The sequence below is a fragment of the Mangifera indica genome, chromosome 15 (assembly GCF_011075055.1).
Source record: "Mangifera indica cultivar Alphonso chromosome 15, CATAS_Mindica_2.1, whole genome shotgun sequence".
Taxonomy (NCBI): Eukaryota; Viridiplantae; Streptophyta; class Magnoliopsida; order Sapindales; family Anacardiaceae; genus Mangifera; species Mangifera indica.
This window is the reverse complement of record NC_058151.1, coordinates 14,399,957-14,413,897: the sequence shown is the minus strand read 5'-3', so window position 1 is coordinate 14,413,897 and position 13,941 is coordinate 14,399,957. Positions and strand designations below refer to the sequence as shown.

General features: G+C 34.7%; 1 protein-coding gene and 1 pseudogene across 1 annotated transcript; both read left to right on the top strand.

Annotated features, from left to right (window-relative positions):
- The first annotated feature begins 2,335 nt into the window (after window positions 1-2,335).
- LOC123197547 lies at window positions 2,336-4,113 on the top strand (annotated as a pseudogene).
- A 2,644-nt stretch (window positions 4,114-6,757) lies between these two features.
- LOC123197132 (AAA-ATPase ASD, mitochondrial-like) lies at window positions 6,758-8,755 on the top strand. Its single transcript, XM_044611281.1, has one exon. The coding sequence runs from the start codon at window positions 6,963-6,965 to the stop codon at window positions 8,508-8,510; it is 1,548 nt and encodes a 515-aa protein (XP_044467216.1). The 5' UTR covers window positions 6,758-6,962; the 3' UTR covers window positions 8,511-8,755.
- The last annotated feature ends 5,186 nt before the right edge of the window (window positions 8,756-13,941 follow it).

The window sequence follows — 13,941 nt, the reverse complement described above, 5'->3', positions numbered from 1 at the left end:
AACTGTGTTTGCTGAATTAGCTTCTGAAAATTGCCATTTGATAGCAAAATTATTGTCTTTCATACCCACTGACATGACCTCAAGACCATTCTTATAAAAAATAAAGCATGTATGATTCTCAAAGTTGAGAGAATATCCATTTTGCATCATTTGACCAACACTCAGCAAATTGTAACTTATGTTTGGAACATAAAGTACATCATGTATGAGTTTGGTACCTTTTGGTGTCTTGACTAGGACTGATCCTTTGCCTTTGACCTCCAGCAAATCTCCATTTCCTATTCTGACTTTGGAGCAGAAAGCAAAGTCAAGATTGGTGAAAAGTGAATCATCATGTGTCATATGGCTTGAACAGCCACTGTCAATCAACCAGGCTGTAGGTACTTGATTTTTCTGTAAAACATGACATGAAGCCACAAACAAACTTTCATTTGAGACTTCTTGATTTTCAGCAATTTGAGCTTGCTGAGTATTCTAACCTTGGCTTGATGGCTTGTTTCTACACACTTTATCAATGTGTCCTTGCTGATTACACAGCCTGCATCTTACATTTGGCCTAAACCAGCAATTGTTAGGAGAATGACCTTTTCTTTTATAGTAAGGACACAAAGTAAGTTTTGCTTTCTTGTCAATTTGTGACTTGTTCTTATCTTTTTTTTCATCTCTTCTGCCAAAAGATTGTTTCTTGCTACCATAATCACTCCAGCTTTTATCTTGAACTCTCATACTCAAGGCTTGCTCAGTTGAATCTTCCTGCCTTAATGCCCTTCTTTGGTCTTGAGCTTTCAAGGCATTCAACACCTCAGATAAGGTGAGTTCAGAGAAGTCTTTGGAGTCTTTCAGTGAAGAGATCTTAGCTTCATATCTCTCTGGAGCAGTGATAAGTATTTTTTCCACAACCCTTTGATCAGAAAGGGTCTCTCCCATTAGCCTAATTTGATTCACCACTTTGAGCACTCGGTCTGCATATTCTTTAACTGTTTCAGCTTCTTCATCTTCAGCACTTCAAACTCTCTCCTTAGGTTCAAGACATTCATTTGTCTTGACCTCTCATTTCCTAAAGAGTCTTCCTTCAACTTGTCCCAAGCTTCTTTGGCTGTTTCACATGAGACAATTTTTGTGAAAACAGCATCAGTTACTGCTTGATGGATCATAGACAAGGTTCTAGGACTCTTGGTCATCTCTTCTTCATGCATTCTAATTTGGTTCAAAGTTGGATTTGGCCCCAAAGAAGAAGGTTGTTTCTCCTCCTCGACATACTGCCACAATCCTAAACCCCTCAAGAATGCCTTCATTTTTACTGCCCATATGTGATAGTTCTCACCATTGTATATTGGTGGTGACATAGAAGAAGACAAGAATGCCATGGAGTAATAACTGAGTAAATGGTTTTTTAAGACTGATTTATTATTTTTTTGGTCAAGTTTATACACCCTTTCAGATCTCAAAGCTCTGATACCATGTTCAATTTAAAGCAGACTGAAAACATAACTTACTGAATTTTGAATATGCAAGATTTCAGCAAATTTCCAGAAAACTAGGCAGCAAGGTTACAGCAAGATTCAGGAAACAGGGGAGCAAGTTTTTAGCTTAAAGGTGAAAGAAAGAGAGTTGAAGAAAGATAAAATTTTCGGAAGTGTTTTTTCTTCATTAATTAAGGATACTTATACAAGAAGACAAGTACAAAGAAGCCATACCAATGACCATACTTTATATGCAAAAGTTCCTTAGTTTAAGGTAAGCCACACATATTTACTTACTCCAACTAAAGTGACTTAATCAAATACAAAATGCTTAACCAAAAACAGTAAATGAACTACAACTTCAATATTCTAGTTTGCCAACATTTTAAGGGTAAAACCGTGAGATGAACCAAGACTAGCTCAGAGGAGTGACAGGGTGAATGAACAGCAAAAGGAAAATCCAGAATCTAGGAAAATGAATCACCATAAATTTAGTCTTTTGGTTTCTATTTTGTTCTTTCCACCTATTCCTCATTTGATTTCACATTGAAAGATCACCTAAAAAAAAAGGGTAATGGTGGCAACCTTTCCTAACTTAACCAACATTTACACTCTTCAATGAGGGACAGGATGAATGGACAGCAAAAAAGAGCCAGCAAATAGGAAAAAGAATCTCCATAAATCTAGTCTTTGTGGTTTCTTTGTTGTTCTTTCCACCTAATACTTATTTAATTTCACTTTGAAAGGTCACTTACACTAAAAGAAATGGCTATAGCGGCGACTTTTCCCTACTTATACAGATCAACAAGGCTCCATATAACAGGAGACGTGCAGGTTCTGAAAGAGCATTAGGCCATAGCAAAATTTTGTCAATGGGTGAGTTGTGGGTTGCTCTAAGCTCAGTTATAGCTGGTGCAAATATTGCACCAGCTTCTTTTGGGAACTACTTCCCTTCACCCCTTTTGCCTTATGTTGAAAGATATCGTTACAAATTGTTTGGCTTTCTGAATCCTTACATTGAAATTAAGTTTTATGAATACTCTGGTATAAATCTGAAGCCTAGTGAAGCCTTCTCTGTCATACAAAACTATCTCAGTGCAACTGCCTCATTGCATGCTACAAGATTTGACGCTGATGTTATGGAAGATAGCCAGTCTTTAATTCTTCGCATGGAGGTAAAACAAGAGGTACAAGATGAGTTTAAAGGGGTCAAAGTTCGGTGGGTACTGAATCATAATGGCCCTCTCGCAATGCAATCAGTTTCTCATTATGCATGGTTGGATTGGATGTAAAGAGGTATTACATGCTTAAATTCCATAAAAGACATTGAGAACTCATCACAGGGTCTTATGTTAAGCATGTGTTTGATGAAGGAAAGGCTGTTTCACTGAAGAAACGCCTGCGAAAAGCTATATAATTGCAAGAGTACAAGTGGAGCCATGTACCTTTTGATCATCCTGCAACTTTCGATTCATTGGCAATGGAAAGAAAGAAGAAGGAAGAGATCAAGAAAGACCTCAAGAAGTACAGTGAGGGGAAAGAGTACTATGCAAAAATCGGAAAGCCTTGGAAGAGAGGGTATCTTCTTTATGACCAACTCAGAGTTGAAAAATCTTTTGATTGAGACAACAAATAAATTCGTCATAGTTATAGAGGACATTGATCGCTCTATTAGTCTTACTGGTCAGTGCGAGAAGAGAAAGAAGAAAGCGGCTGATGAAGAGGAATTGATTCCTTTTGAAGAAGTGTTGAAAGAAGAGAAAGAAAGCACAGAAAGTAAGGTTACTTTATCAGGGCTTTTGAATTTCATTGATGGCCTCTGGTCAGATTGTGGGGCGGAAAGAATCATTGTGTTCAAAACTAGTTATGTGGACAAGCTTCATCCAGCACTTATCAGGAGAGGAAGGATGGACAACTATATTGAAATGTCCTATTGTGGTTTTGAAGCATTTAAGGTATTGGCTAAAAATAACTTAGATATTGACTCACATGAGGTGTTTGCAGAAGTTAGTAGTCTGTTGTCTGAAATCAATATGACTCCAGCTGATGTTGCTGGGAATTTGATGTCAAAGTCTGATGACGATGATGCAGAGACTTGTTTGAAGAATCTGATTGAAGCTCTTAAGGCAGTGAAGGAGGAAGCCATAAAGAAGTCTGAGGAAGAAACACGCTCAAAGACAGAGAAAGAGAAGCAGGACAAGTTTGCTGACTCTGCTAAGGAGATTGGGGAGCTTGATGAAACTCCAGCTAAGTCTGTGAAATGGAATGGTATCATCATCAAGGAAAATAAAGTAGGGGAGATATAATCTTTACTGCTACCCATATTTCAAGCAACAATGGTTTTGAAACTTGTGAAGACTGGGATATGATCTTGTAAATTCTGTGCATAGTGTGGCAATGAAAAATGATGTAAATGTATTGTATATCTCGCAGAATAAGCACCTGAGTTGCATAGTGATTGTTGCTACTGAATGCTAGCTCCAGCTGATTAGCAGCTAGGTAGCTATTAGATTTTATTTGTATATAATTTGGGTGAAATTATGATGATTAGCAGTGATTGTTCGTTGTCAATATGCCAGAGCTGATTAGCAGCAAGGCAATATTGGTTTGAGTTTGTATTGTGAGTAAATCATGATGTTGTTTGTCTATAAGTCAATAAAATGTTGAGGTTTTGATTATACTGTATTCATTCTGACTTTATCTTAAATCTATCTATGCATGTGATAGTTTCTAGTTGCAAATTACTGACAGGATGGAAAAGGGGAAGTTAACAGATTCACAATGAGATTAAGTGATGAAGTATACTACAATGATTTCTTTCTTAGTGTTCAGCTTTTAGGTTATTTTTATGTTGTGGACTTTCTGCTGATTGTATATGCATACTGGGCTGCAATTTATGTTAAGATTGATCCAACCAACCTGATAAGGTGTTAGGGCCAACGTGTGTGTAAGGAAGAACAATAGAAGACGAAGAGCAGGGAAATTAGCAGGGGAGACAAGTGTTAGCATCCTGGAAGCGACAAGTGTACAACAGCAAACAATTGAGGAGAATGCAGCCATTAATGAACAGCCGGGGGAGCATGCAGCCTGCCGGAGACAAATCATGGGAACTACAGAGGCCCCCAGTGCTGAAGACTGGAAGATTTGGTGCAGGGGAAAAGGAAGCATAAGAAGCAAGGGAAAGGAGGAAAAAGGCGAAAACATATTGGAAGTATCGGATTCTGGGGAGAGTAACAGCCTCTCAAATGCTGGCAGGGAAACTGGAGTTTAGTTATTTTTCAATTGTAGCTCTCTTTTGTTTTATTACCATTTTAGTGTAAATATAGCAAGCTACAGTGCTTTTGCATGAACAATGTTATCCTTATTTCTAGAAATTAGTGAATACAACTTCAGTTCATTACATTTACAGTGTAAAATATTATCAGTTTACAATTTCTATAATCTTGAAACTGTCTTCTGTCTTCTCGGTGGGTTGACTGTTGTGGCTGGAATCTGGAGATTGTGAGAACTGGGCACAAGCATCAGGCAACAGCTTCGCTTCCAGGTGACCATATTTCCAGGAACCTATCATAAGGAAGTCCAAGCGAATCAAACCAAAAGGATTTTTGTAACATCCTGATCCAATAGTTTTACTTATTGTTAAGATATTGTTTATTTTAAACAAAATTTGTTTTGCTTTTGGTGTTTACATTCCAAAATGGGTTTTGACAACTTAAGTACTCATAGGTTATTTAAACAATATTGTCTTAGCTTTCCTACCAAATGTGAAATACTCATACATGTCCAATACCTCTCGTGTTCTGTCAATGTGGATTTATATAGGGGTGTTACAATTTTATCCATATCTTTGATCGGTGACATACGTAAACAAGTAACAAATCGATAATTACCTTTAAGTTTAAGCAGTAGATTCCTATGATGAGTTGTTTTCTTGTGCATATTAGAATATCCATTATTTAATTGTTATTATTATTATGATTATCATTATTGTCATTAGTATTATTTAAATAAGATAGATGTTATTATAAGAAAAGATTTAAATTTTTAGGGGATAACGTAAGTTCAAATTTGGAAAACATTTTATTAGTTAAAAGCAAGGATAAGCGTCAAGTTTGCCACGAAGAAAGAAGATATTTTATTTGTCATTAAATTGAAGATAAATGTGATTTTATTTTAAAGTTTACGTTGAAAAGAAAAAGGAGAGAGAAAATATTTTCTTTTAAAACAAAAAGACAAATTTTGAGTATTAATTTTAGAAAGAGAAGAATTGTTGAGAAAGAGATTAAAATAGTGAAGCAGTGTTGTTCATATAATTTCTTTCATTAAGGAATCTGAGTAGATTTTGCATGGTAGCTTGAAACATATAAGAGTTGTGTAAATTTTTTCTCTTAATCAGAGAGATATCTGATTTTGAAATTCTAGTTGGGTCACCAAGATTACACGTGATATTTGATTTTGAAATTTTGACTAGGTCACCAGGAGTACAAGTAACATTACGTGACATGAGTCTGAAAAATATTTTTGACTTGAGATTTTTATATGTTGTTTCTTTACTTAAGATTGATATATAATTTTTTTTATTCAAGATTTATATATGATATTTTTTACTTGAGATTGATACATGAAAAATTTAGATATATTTTGGTATTTATATATTGTTTTATATATTTAAATATCTTATTTCATTTGACCTTTTTTGTCAGTATTTGCGTGCATATTTTCATTTAGTTTTTACTTATCGAGTTGACAACTTATTTTCTCATTATCCAACTTTTTGTAGAGTAAATTTTGACATGGAGTGTAAGTGACTATTTAACAATTGAGAAATGAGTAAAAAGTGGGCAGTTAAGGAGATTGAAAAAAAAGTTGTATCTATTTGAGTGTATGTTTTTTATTGAGGATAATTATTTTTGTTATAATGTTTTGAGGTTTAAGAAAAAAAACTATGTATTTAAGACTATTTGGTTAAGAAATTTATAAATTATGTTGTGTTATAAATATGACGAAATAAATAACAAAATGAGTGAATTGCAAAAGGATAATTATTATCTCATTAAGCCAAAGCTACGAAAGAAGAAGAAAGAGGCAAGAGTGAAGAGACAAGAAGCAAATCGCAGATGCAGAAGTGTGTATATTCATGAGGAGAGGAGGGGGGTATTGATAGGGAATTTGTCACCCCTCCAGTCAACAAAAGTGGCTTTCTTCCAAGCCAAGTTTCTGAGGCATTTAATGCCTTTACATTACTATTTGGCTAAATTCAAAAACATGTGGTGGAAAAATCCACCATGCATAACATGTATGTTTATGTAGTTTTCGGGTGTTACACATGTGCCCTTGATCTGATCCTATTTTCTGCTAGATATTTAACAGCAACAGGTTCCTAGTCAACTTTCTGTCACGCGTGGCCAACCGTAGATTTTCATGCTCGGTGGAATAAAAGTAACAGGGCTCTATATAACAGTAGACATGCAAGTTCTGAAAGAGAGAAAATAGAGCAAAATGGTAACCATGGGGGAGTTCTGGGTTACTCTAACCTCAGTTGTAGCTGCAACAGCTATGTTTAGAACCTACTTCCCTTATGAAATTTGGCTCTATGGTGAAAGATTTATCCACAAATTGATTCGCTTTTTTAATCCTTACATTGAAATTACATTTCATGAATACTCTGGTAAATTTCTCAAGCGTAATGAAGCCTTCACTGACATAAGAAACTATCTCAGTACCAGAGCCACTTTGTGTGCAAAAAGATTTAAGGCTGATGTTGTGCAAGATAGCAAGTCTTTAATTCTCAGCATGGAGGAAAGAGAAGAGGTAACAGATATGTTTAAAGGGGTCAAAGTCTGGTGGGAATTGCGTCATAAGGCCCCTTCCAAAACACAATCAATTTCTTGGTATGGAAGCGACGACGATAAGAGGTATTTCAAGCTCAGATTCCATAAACGTCATCAAGAACTCATCACAGGGACTTATGTTCAGCATGTGCTTGCCGGTGGAAAGGATGTTGCAGTGAGGAACCGCATTCGAAAGCTATTCAGTAATAATCCTAGCAAGAATTGGTATGGCTGGAGACAATCAAAGTGGAGTCATGTACCTTTTGAGCATCCTGCAACATTTGATTCATTGGCAATGGAGAGAAAGAAGAAGGAAGAGATCAAGAATGACCTCAAGAAGTACAGTGATGGGAAAGAGTACTACACAAAAATCGGGAAGCCTTGGAAGAGAGGGTATCTTCTTTATGGTCCTCCAGGAACTGGCAAATCCACCATGATTTCTGCGATCGCTAATTTTTTAAACTATGATGTCTATGATCTTGAGCTTACCACAGTCATGGACAACTCAGAGTTGAAAAATCTTTTGATCGAGACAACAAATAAATCTGTCATAGTTATAGAGGACATTGATTGCTCGCTTGATCTTACTGGTCAGCGCGAGAAGAAAAAGGGGAAAGATGAGGATAAAGAAGAGCAAAGTCCCATTGAAAAGAAGATGAAAGAGGAAGGTGAGAACAAAGTAAGCAAGGTCACTTTATCTGGGCTTCTGAATTGCATTGATGGCCTTTGGTCAGCTTGTGGGGGAGAAAGAATCATTGTGTTCACTACTAATTATGTGGACAAGCTTGATCCAGCACTTATCAGGAGAGGAAGGATGGACAGGCATATTGAAATGTCCTACTGTTGCTTCGATGCATTCAAGGTTCTAGCTAAGAATTATTTAGATATTGACTCACATGAATTGTTTGCAGAAGTTAGCAGTCGGTTGGCAGAAACCAATATGATACCTGCAGATGTAGCAGAGCATTTGATGCCGAAGTCTGATGAAGATGATGCTGAGACTTGTCTGAAGAATCTGATTAAAGCTCTCAAGTTGGCGAAGAAGGAAGCGATAAAAAAGGCTGAGGAAGAGGTGCGCTCAAAGGCCGAGAAAGAGAAGGAGGGGGACAAGTGTACTTGCTCTGCTAAGAAGGATATGAGGGGTGACGAAACATCAACTAAGTCTGTGAAAGAGAATGGTTTCATCAACCAGGAAGATAAAGGCGTGGAGAACTGATCTTGAATTCTACCCAGAATTCAAGCAACGATGGTTTCACAACTTGTGAAGAATTGAATATAATCTTGCATATTTGGTATACAGTGTGTGTATCTTGCAGAATAAGCAGCTGAATTGCATAGTGATTGTTTATTGCAAATATGCTGGAGCTAACTAGCAGCAAGGCAATATTGGTTTTAGTTTGTTTTGTGTGTAGATCATGATACTGTTTGTATACAAGTCAATAAAATGTTGTTTCATCTCAATTTATCTTATATCTTTATATCTATCCATCCAAGTTATGGTGTCAAGCTGCAAATAACTGTGGAATGAGAACTGGGAGGACTGGTGCCTTGAACTGCCGGCGTCTACTTGTATCAATCCAAATTCATGTAATAAGAATATTGTATTCATTCATTGAGTGTGATTACATTACTACTACATTCATATACATTGTTCTTTGCAACTGAACCACACTATATACAAATCTGCAACCCTTGCCTAGTTTCTTTCCTGAATTCTTGATTTGATCGAATCTGTCTTGGCTGGAACCTATCAATTACTTGCTAGCAATAAAGGGAAAGTCACAAACTTACACGTTATTTACTCTCCTGGTGTGACTTCTCTGCTGATAATGCAGACAAGGCTACAACTCATATTAAGATTGATCCAACCAAATTGGTGAATAGTCTTTAAAGTTCTGAAATTTGTCATCCATAAAGATTTGATGTTTCAAGACGTTAGAGGTACTGTTAAGTATGTTTCTAAACATTGCATCCTTCAAGTAACCGACTGATACATTCCCATTATGTTGTATTCCTTCAATTCTATATATTTTATTTAATCACAAAGATTGATTTCTCAATCAAATCACATGTTCAGAAATCATCAAACCCAGGGCAAGGAGGTGATAAATCTATTCCAAAGGGCCAAAGATAAATTGAGAAATTTAGTTTAAAAGGGGTTAAGATGTCAAAGTGGCTCCAATTCGATCTCAAATATGCTTATGATGTGGGTTTATATGACACTTTGGGATTTGATACCAAATGGTGCATCCCTTGGGGAACAATATCCTAAAGCTAGTAATTGATATCGAGAAAGACAAGCCATCTAAATTCTATCAAAAACCTATATTTTACAATGTAAGATATAAGTCTCATATTTCACATTAAAATCGTAGTAGAAGTTTTTCAACTCGTTAAATTTTAATAATGTTGAGGTATTAAATAAGTATGAGGAGTCACAAATAATTCTTTATTTGAAAATTTGAAGTTTTAGATATAAATTATTGAAACTTCTTTTGACTCAACCATCCCTAGAGCGACGTGAAGAATCCATGGTGTTACAAGTTTTCTTCCTAATTCATAGGAAGATTTACAGAGTAGTTACGAGAAAATTTTTTTTACTGTACCAAGAGTGATATCACGGCAGACAAAACTACAAGTCAATTTCAGTATCTCTTTCTACAATGTGTTCACACACAGGGTAACCCAACTAAGCTTCTTTAAGCCACTCAAATTTACCCTTCCAGCCCATTAAGCTAAGAATGGATGATTATGAAGAGGTTTTCTGACAACTTCTTCGGCAAACTCATTGTTAATCGATCGTACCAAGCTCACTCTCTAGCTGGTTGTTCAAAATTCAAGCTGAGTTAGAACAGATTCTTGTTCTGAGTCGGTTCAACTCGCATCCACCCCTATTGCTCAATGTCACTTTCTTTTTCAAAGATGGAAGTTATGAATTCCTAGAAGGAAATACACTCTCAACTTCACTGGTTAAGCTGGATAAGGACTAAATTCATAATTTTTTAATTTATTTACAGATTTTAACGTGAATGAAAGCCATTTTTCACCGTATACCTCTTTGAATGAAAGTCAATATCTCTCACAAAGATGAACAAATTTAATTTCTTTCGTTATGGAATATATTAAATACAGCGATTGCATAAAATTGAAGCAGAGTCAAAGATGGCAGGCTCAGGCTGAATATGTTTTCTTCAGTAAAAGACAAGGTGACTGAGGCAACAAAACACAGAAAGAACCGAGGAAATTTAATGGCAATGAATCTAGTCATTATGGTTCCTTCTCTTCTTCTTTCCAACCAAAACTTGTTTATCTTGCAATACATTCATCCTCATCTTATCTTAACATGCCTATGATAATGGGAAAACTCTATTCATATGTAGTGCATGAATATATTTATTTCTAGCCTGAAAACAAACTCAATCCTTACTTGTTTGATTTGACCTTGAATTCTAACTCAAACTACTTAGAATCGAATCCTACCCACTTGAGATATGAGAACAGATTCCAAGTATATATCTATTCTAATCTAGGAAGGATGGAAACTCACAATGGGGCATGTTTCCACGTTTCGGAAATGTTTCCATTTTCGAAACTTTCCAAAACTTGTACGAAACGTTTATTTTATATTTTAAAAAAATTGTGAAATCGATTAAATACACATCTATTATATTTTCAAACTTGAAATATTTCTAAATCTTATATTGAATTTATCACCTCTCCACCCTCCGATGTATTACTCATCTCCTCTCCGTCATGTTATATAAATTGGTGTGTATTATTGCTTTCTTCTTAAATATCTATATATGTGTACACAAAAATAATTTACAATAGGTTTTATGATTCAATTTTATAGTAGTCTTTTTCTTTATTTTTTAATTATTTATTTTTATATTATACAAGTTTATATATTTTTGTTATAAAAAATTTGGTATTTATTAAAAAAAAAACTTTATATTTTTCATATTTATAAGTTTTCTTATGTTTCCATTTCCCATATTTTCAAGAAAATGCATTTTCATGTTTCCTTTTTTGCGTTTCTGTTTATGTGTTACGTAGATTCTAATATCTCAAGTGGTAGGATTAGATTCAAGTAGTTTTAGAAATTTTAAAGTTTTAGGAATAAACTATTGAAACTTCTTTGACTGGAGTCATCGAAACAGAGTCGTGAAGAATCTGTAGTGTGACATGTTTTCTTCCTAATTGATAGAAAGAAAGAAATATTTTACTCTTAAATTACCGACTAATGAACCCTTACATCATAGCCACTATATCATATTAGATGTCACCCATGTATCAGAATCCGATTTCATTGAAAGCTCTGCTGAATATTTTACTCACTTTTCAACTAAAGGTCTAGGGATGTTAACAACTTTGCTTCGCCTGAAAGATATGTAGAGTTGCAGACAAAACTACAATCCAATTTCAGTCTGTCTTCCTGCAATGTGTTCACACACAAGATAACCAGACTAAGCTTATTTAATCCACTCAAAATTACCCTTCCACAAACCCCATTAAGCTCAAGAATGGAAGCCACTAAAGACTTGTTTCCTCATGTGGGTTCTGTTCTTGCCAGTATAATGTTTGTTTGAGCTATGTTTCGGCAGTATTCTTCTTATGAATTTAGGATGTTCTTTGAGAAATATTCCAAAAGATTGGTCATTTTCGTCTATGTAACACTCATCTCTAAAAACATAGCTCTAAGTGAAATATAGACCCAAAGAGACATACTAAAAATTCTACTTCACCACAGCGAATAATTAATCATGATATTTAAACTTATATTGTAAGTGTGCAAAAAGATGTAAAACATTCAACTGAATAACTTCACAACCCATATCATAAAGAAAATCTTAATAATATTATTCAACATATCCAAAGTGTTTGATATCAACTCCCAAACGAAAATAGTGCATAAATAAAAACATAGTCTCCAAAAACAAATACATAAAACTCAAATAACATAATGATATAAGTGCCCTCTTCATGCAACATTCTAAACTAGACAGTTGACTCTCCCATAAGTTTTACTACTCACCTCGTCTACTTACAAAACCACAACAAAGACACACAATATCTCAACTATAGTGTTCCATTATAACTTATAACGTGATTACTCTCAAATGTTTTCCAATATCCCAAATGCCCATGCAACTTACTATGACATACTCAAGCCCTAAACCATAAGCGGCGTTATCTCGGATAACTAATGTCTAAGTTGATCTAGACATCCCCGATACTTAAGCTAATGAATTTGGATGAATAAAGAAAATCTTTCATTCCCATTCAAGGTCACTTATATACATCAAAGTACAAATTCACATGTCAAGAGTTAAGCTGGTTGTACTTATATCAGCAAAAGCACAAAAAATAGAGCTCATCATCCATTTTAAATAAAATATCAACTAACAAAATAGTTGTGCTAACTTGGATTATATTAAAGGATACAAATAACCTCAAGTTACTAATAGTTTTCATCTACATGTACCTTTTTCTTGTTTATACAAAAAAAAAAAAAATCTGAAGAAATAGATACTGCTTAGTGTTAACACTTTCATAAGACTTTGAATATGTTAAATTATCTTCGGAACTATTATTGAAAAGAATTTAAAAACTGTCATGATGTAGAATTACTCTTATTTAGAATGAAAATTAGTAGCATTCCAATTCAAATGAGTTTTGAATTTAGGGTATCACAGTTTGACTTCTAACTCAGCTTCCAGCTCACATCAATTGAGAATAATAATAATCAGTCACTTGTTCTAAGCATGGACGATCATGAAGTAGTTTTCCAACAACTTTTCTGATGACTTCTCCAGCAAAGTCATTGTCAATCGAGCGAACCAAGCTCAATCTCTAACTGGTTATTCAAAATTTAGGCTGAGTTTGAATAGATTCTTGTTTAGGGTCGGTTCAACTCGAATCTACCCCTATTGCTCACTGTCAATCTTGCATCCAATGGTGAAGTTATGAATTCCATAAAGCTAAATACACTCTCAACTTCGCTATATAAGCAGAATAAGGAATAAATTCATATTTTTTAAAATTTCTTTACAGATTTTTGCTTGAATTAAAGCCATTTTTCACCATATACCTCAATGAATGAAAGTCATTATCTCTTACAAAGATGAACAACTTTAATTTCTTTGGTTATGGAATATAAAGATTGCAGCAAGTGCATAAAATTGAAGCAGATTCAAAGATGGTAGGCTCAGGCCGAATATATTTTCTTCGGTAAATGACAGAATGAATGAGGCAACAACACACAGAAGAAACTAAGGAAATTGAATGGCAATGAATCTAGTCTTTGCGGTTCCTTCTAACCAATATTTATTTATTTTATTATTATTATTATTTTTTTAAGGAGGAACCCTTATATAAGTTGGAGAATCTAACCACAGCAAAGAGGTAAAAACTTATATTGAATGACCAGTTTCACAATCATTGTATCAAATAAATCACTGCTAATATGTTTCAAACTGATATCCTCTTTGTTGCTTGGAGCCCTACTTTTATCACACAAATTAACCCTTGCAATCCTTTACTTAAACTTTACTTGTTTGATCTGACCTCGAATTTGAGTTTGAATAATATAGATAGATTACAACCCTAATTGACATTCCTGGTAAGTATGAGGATTGAGGAGTGTC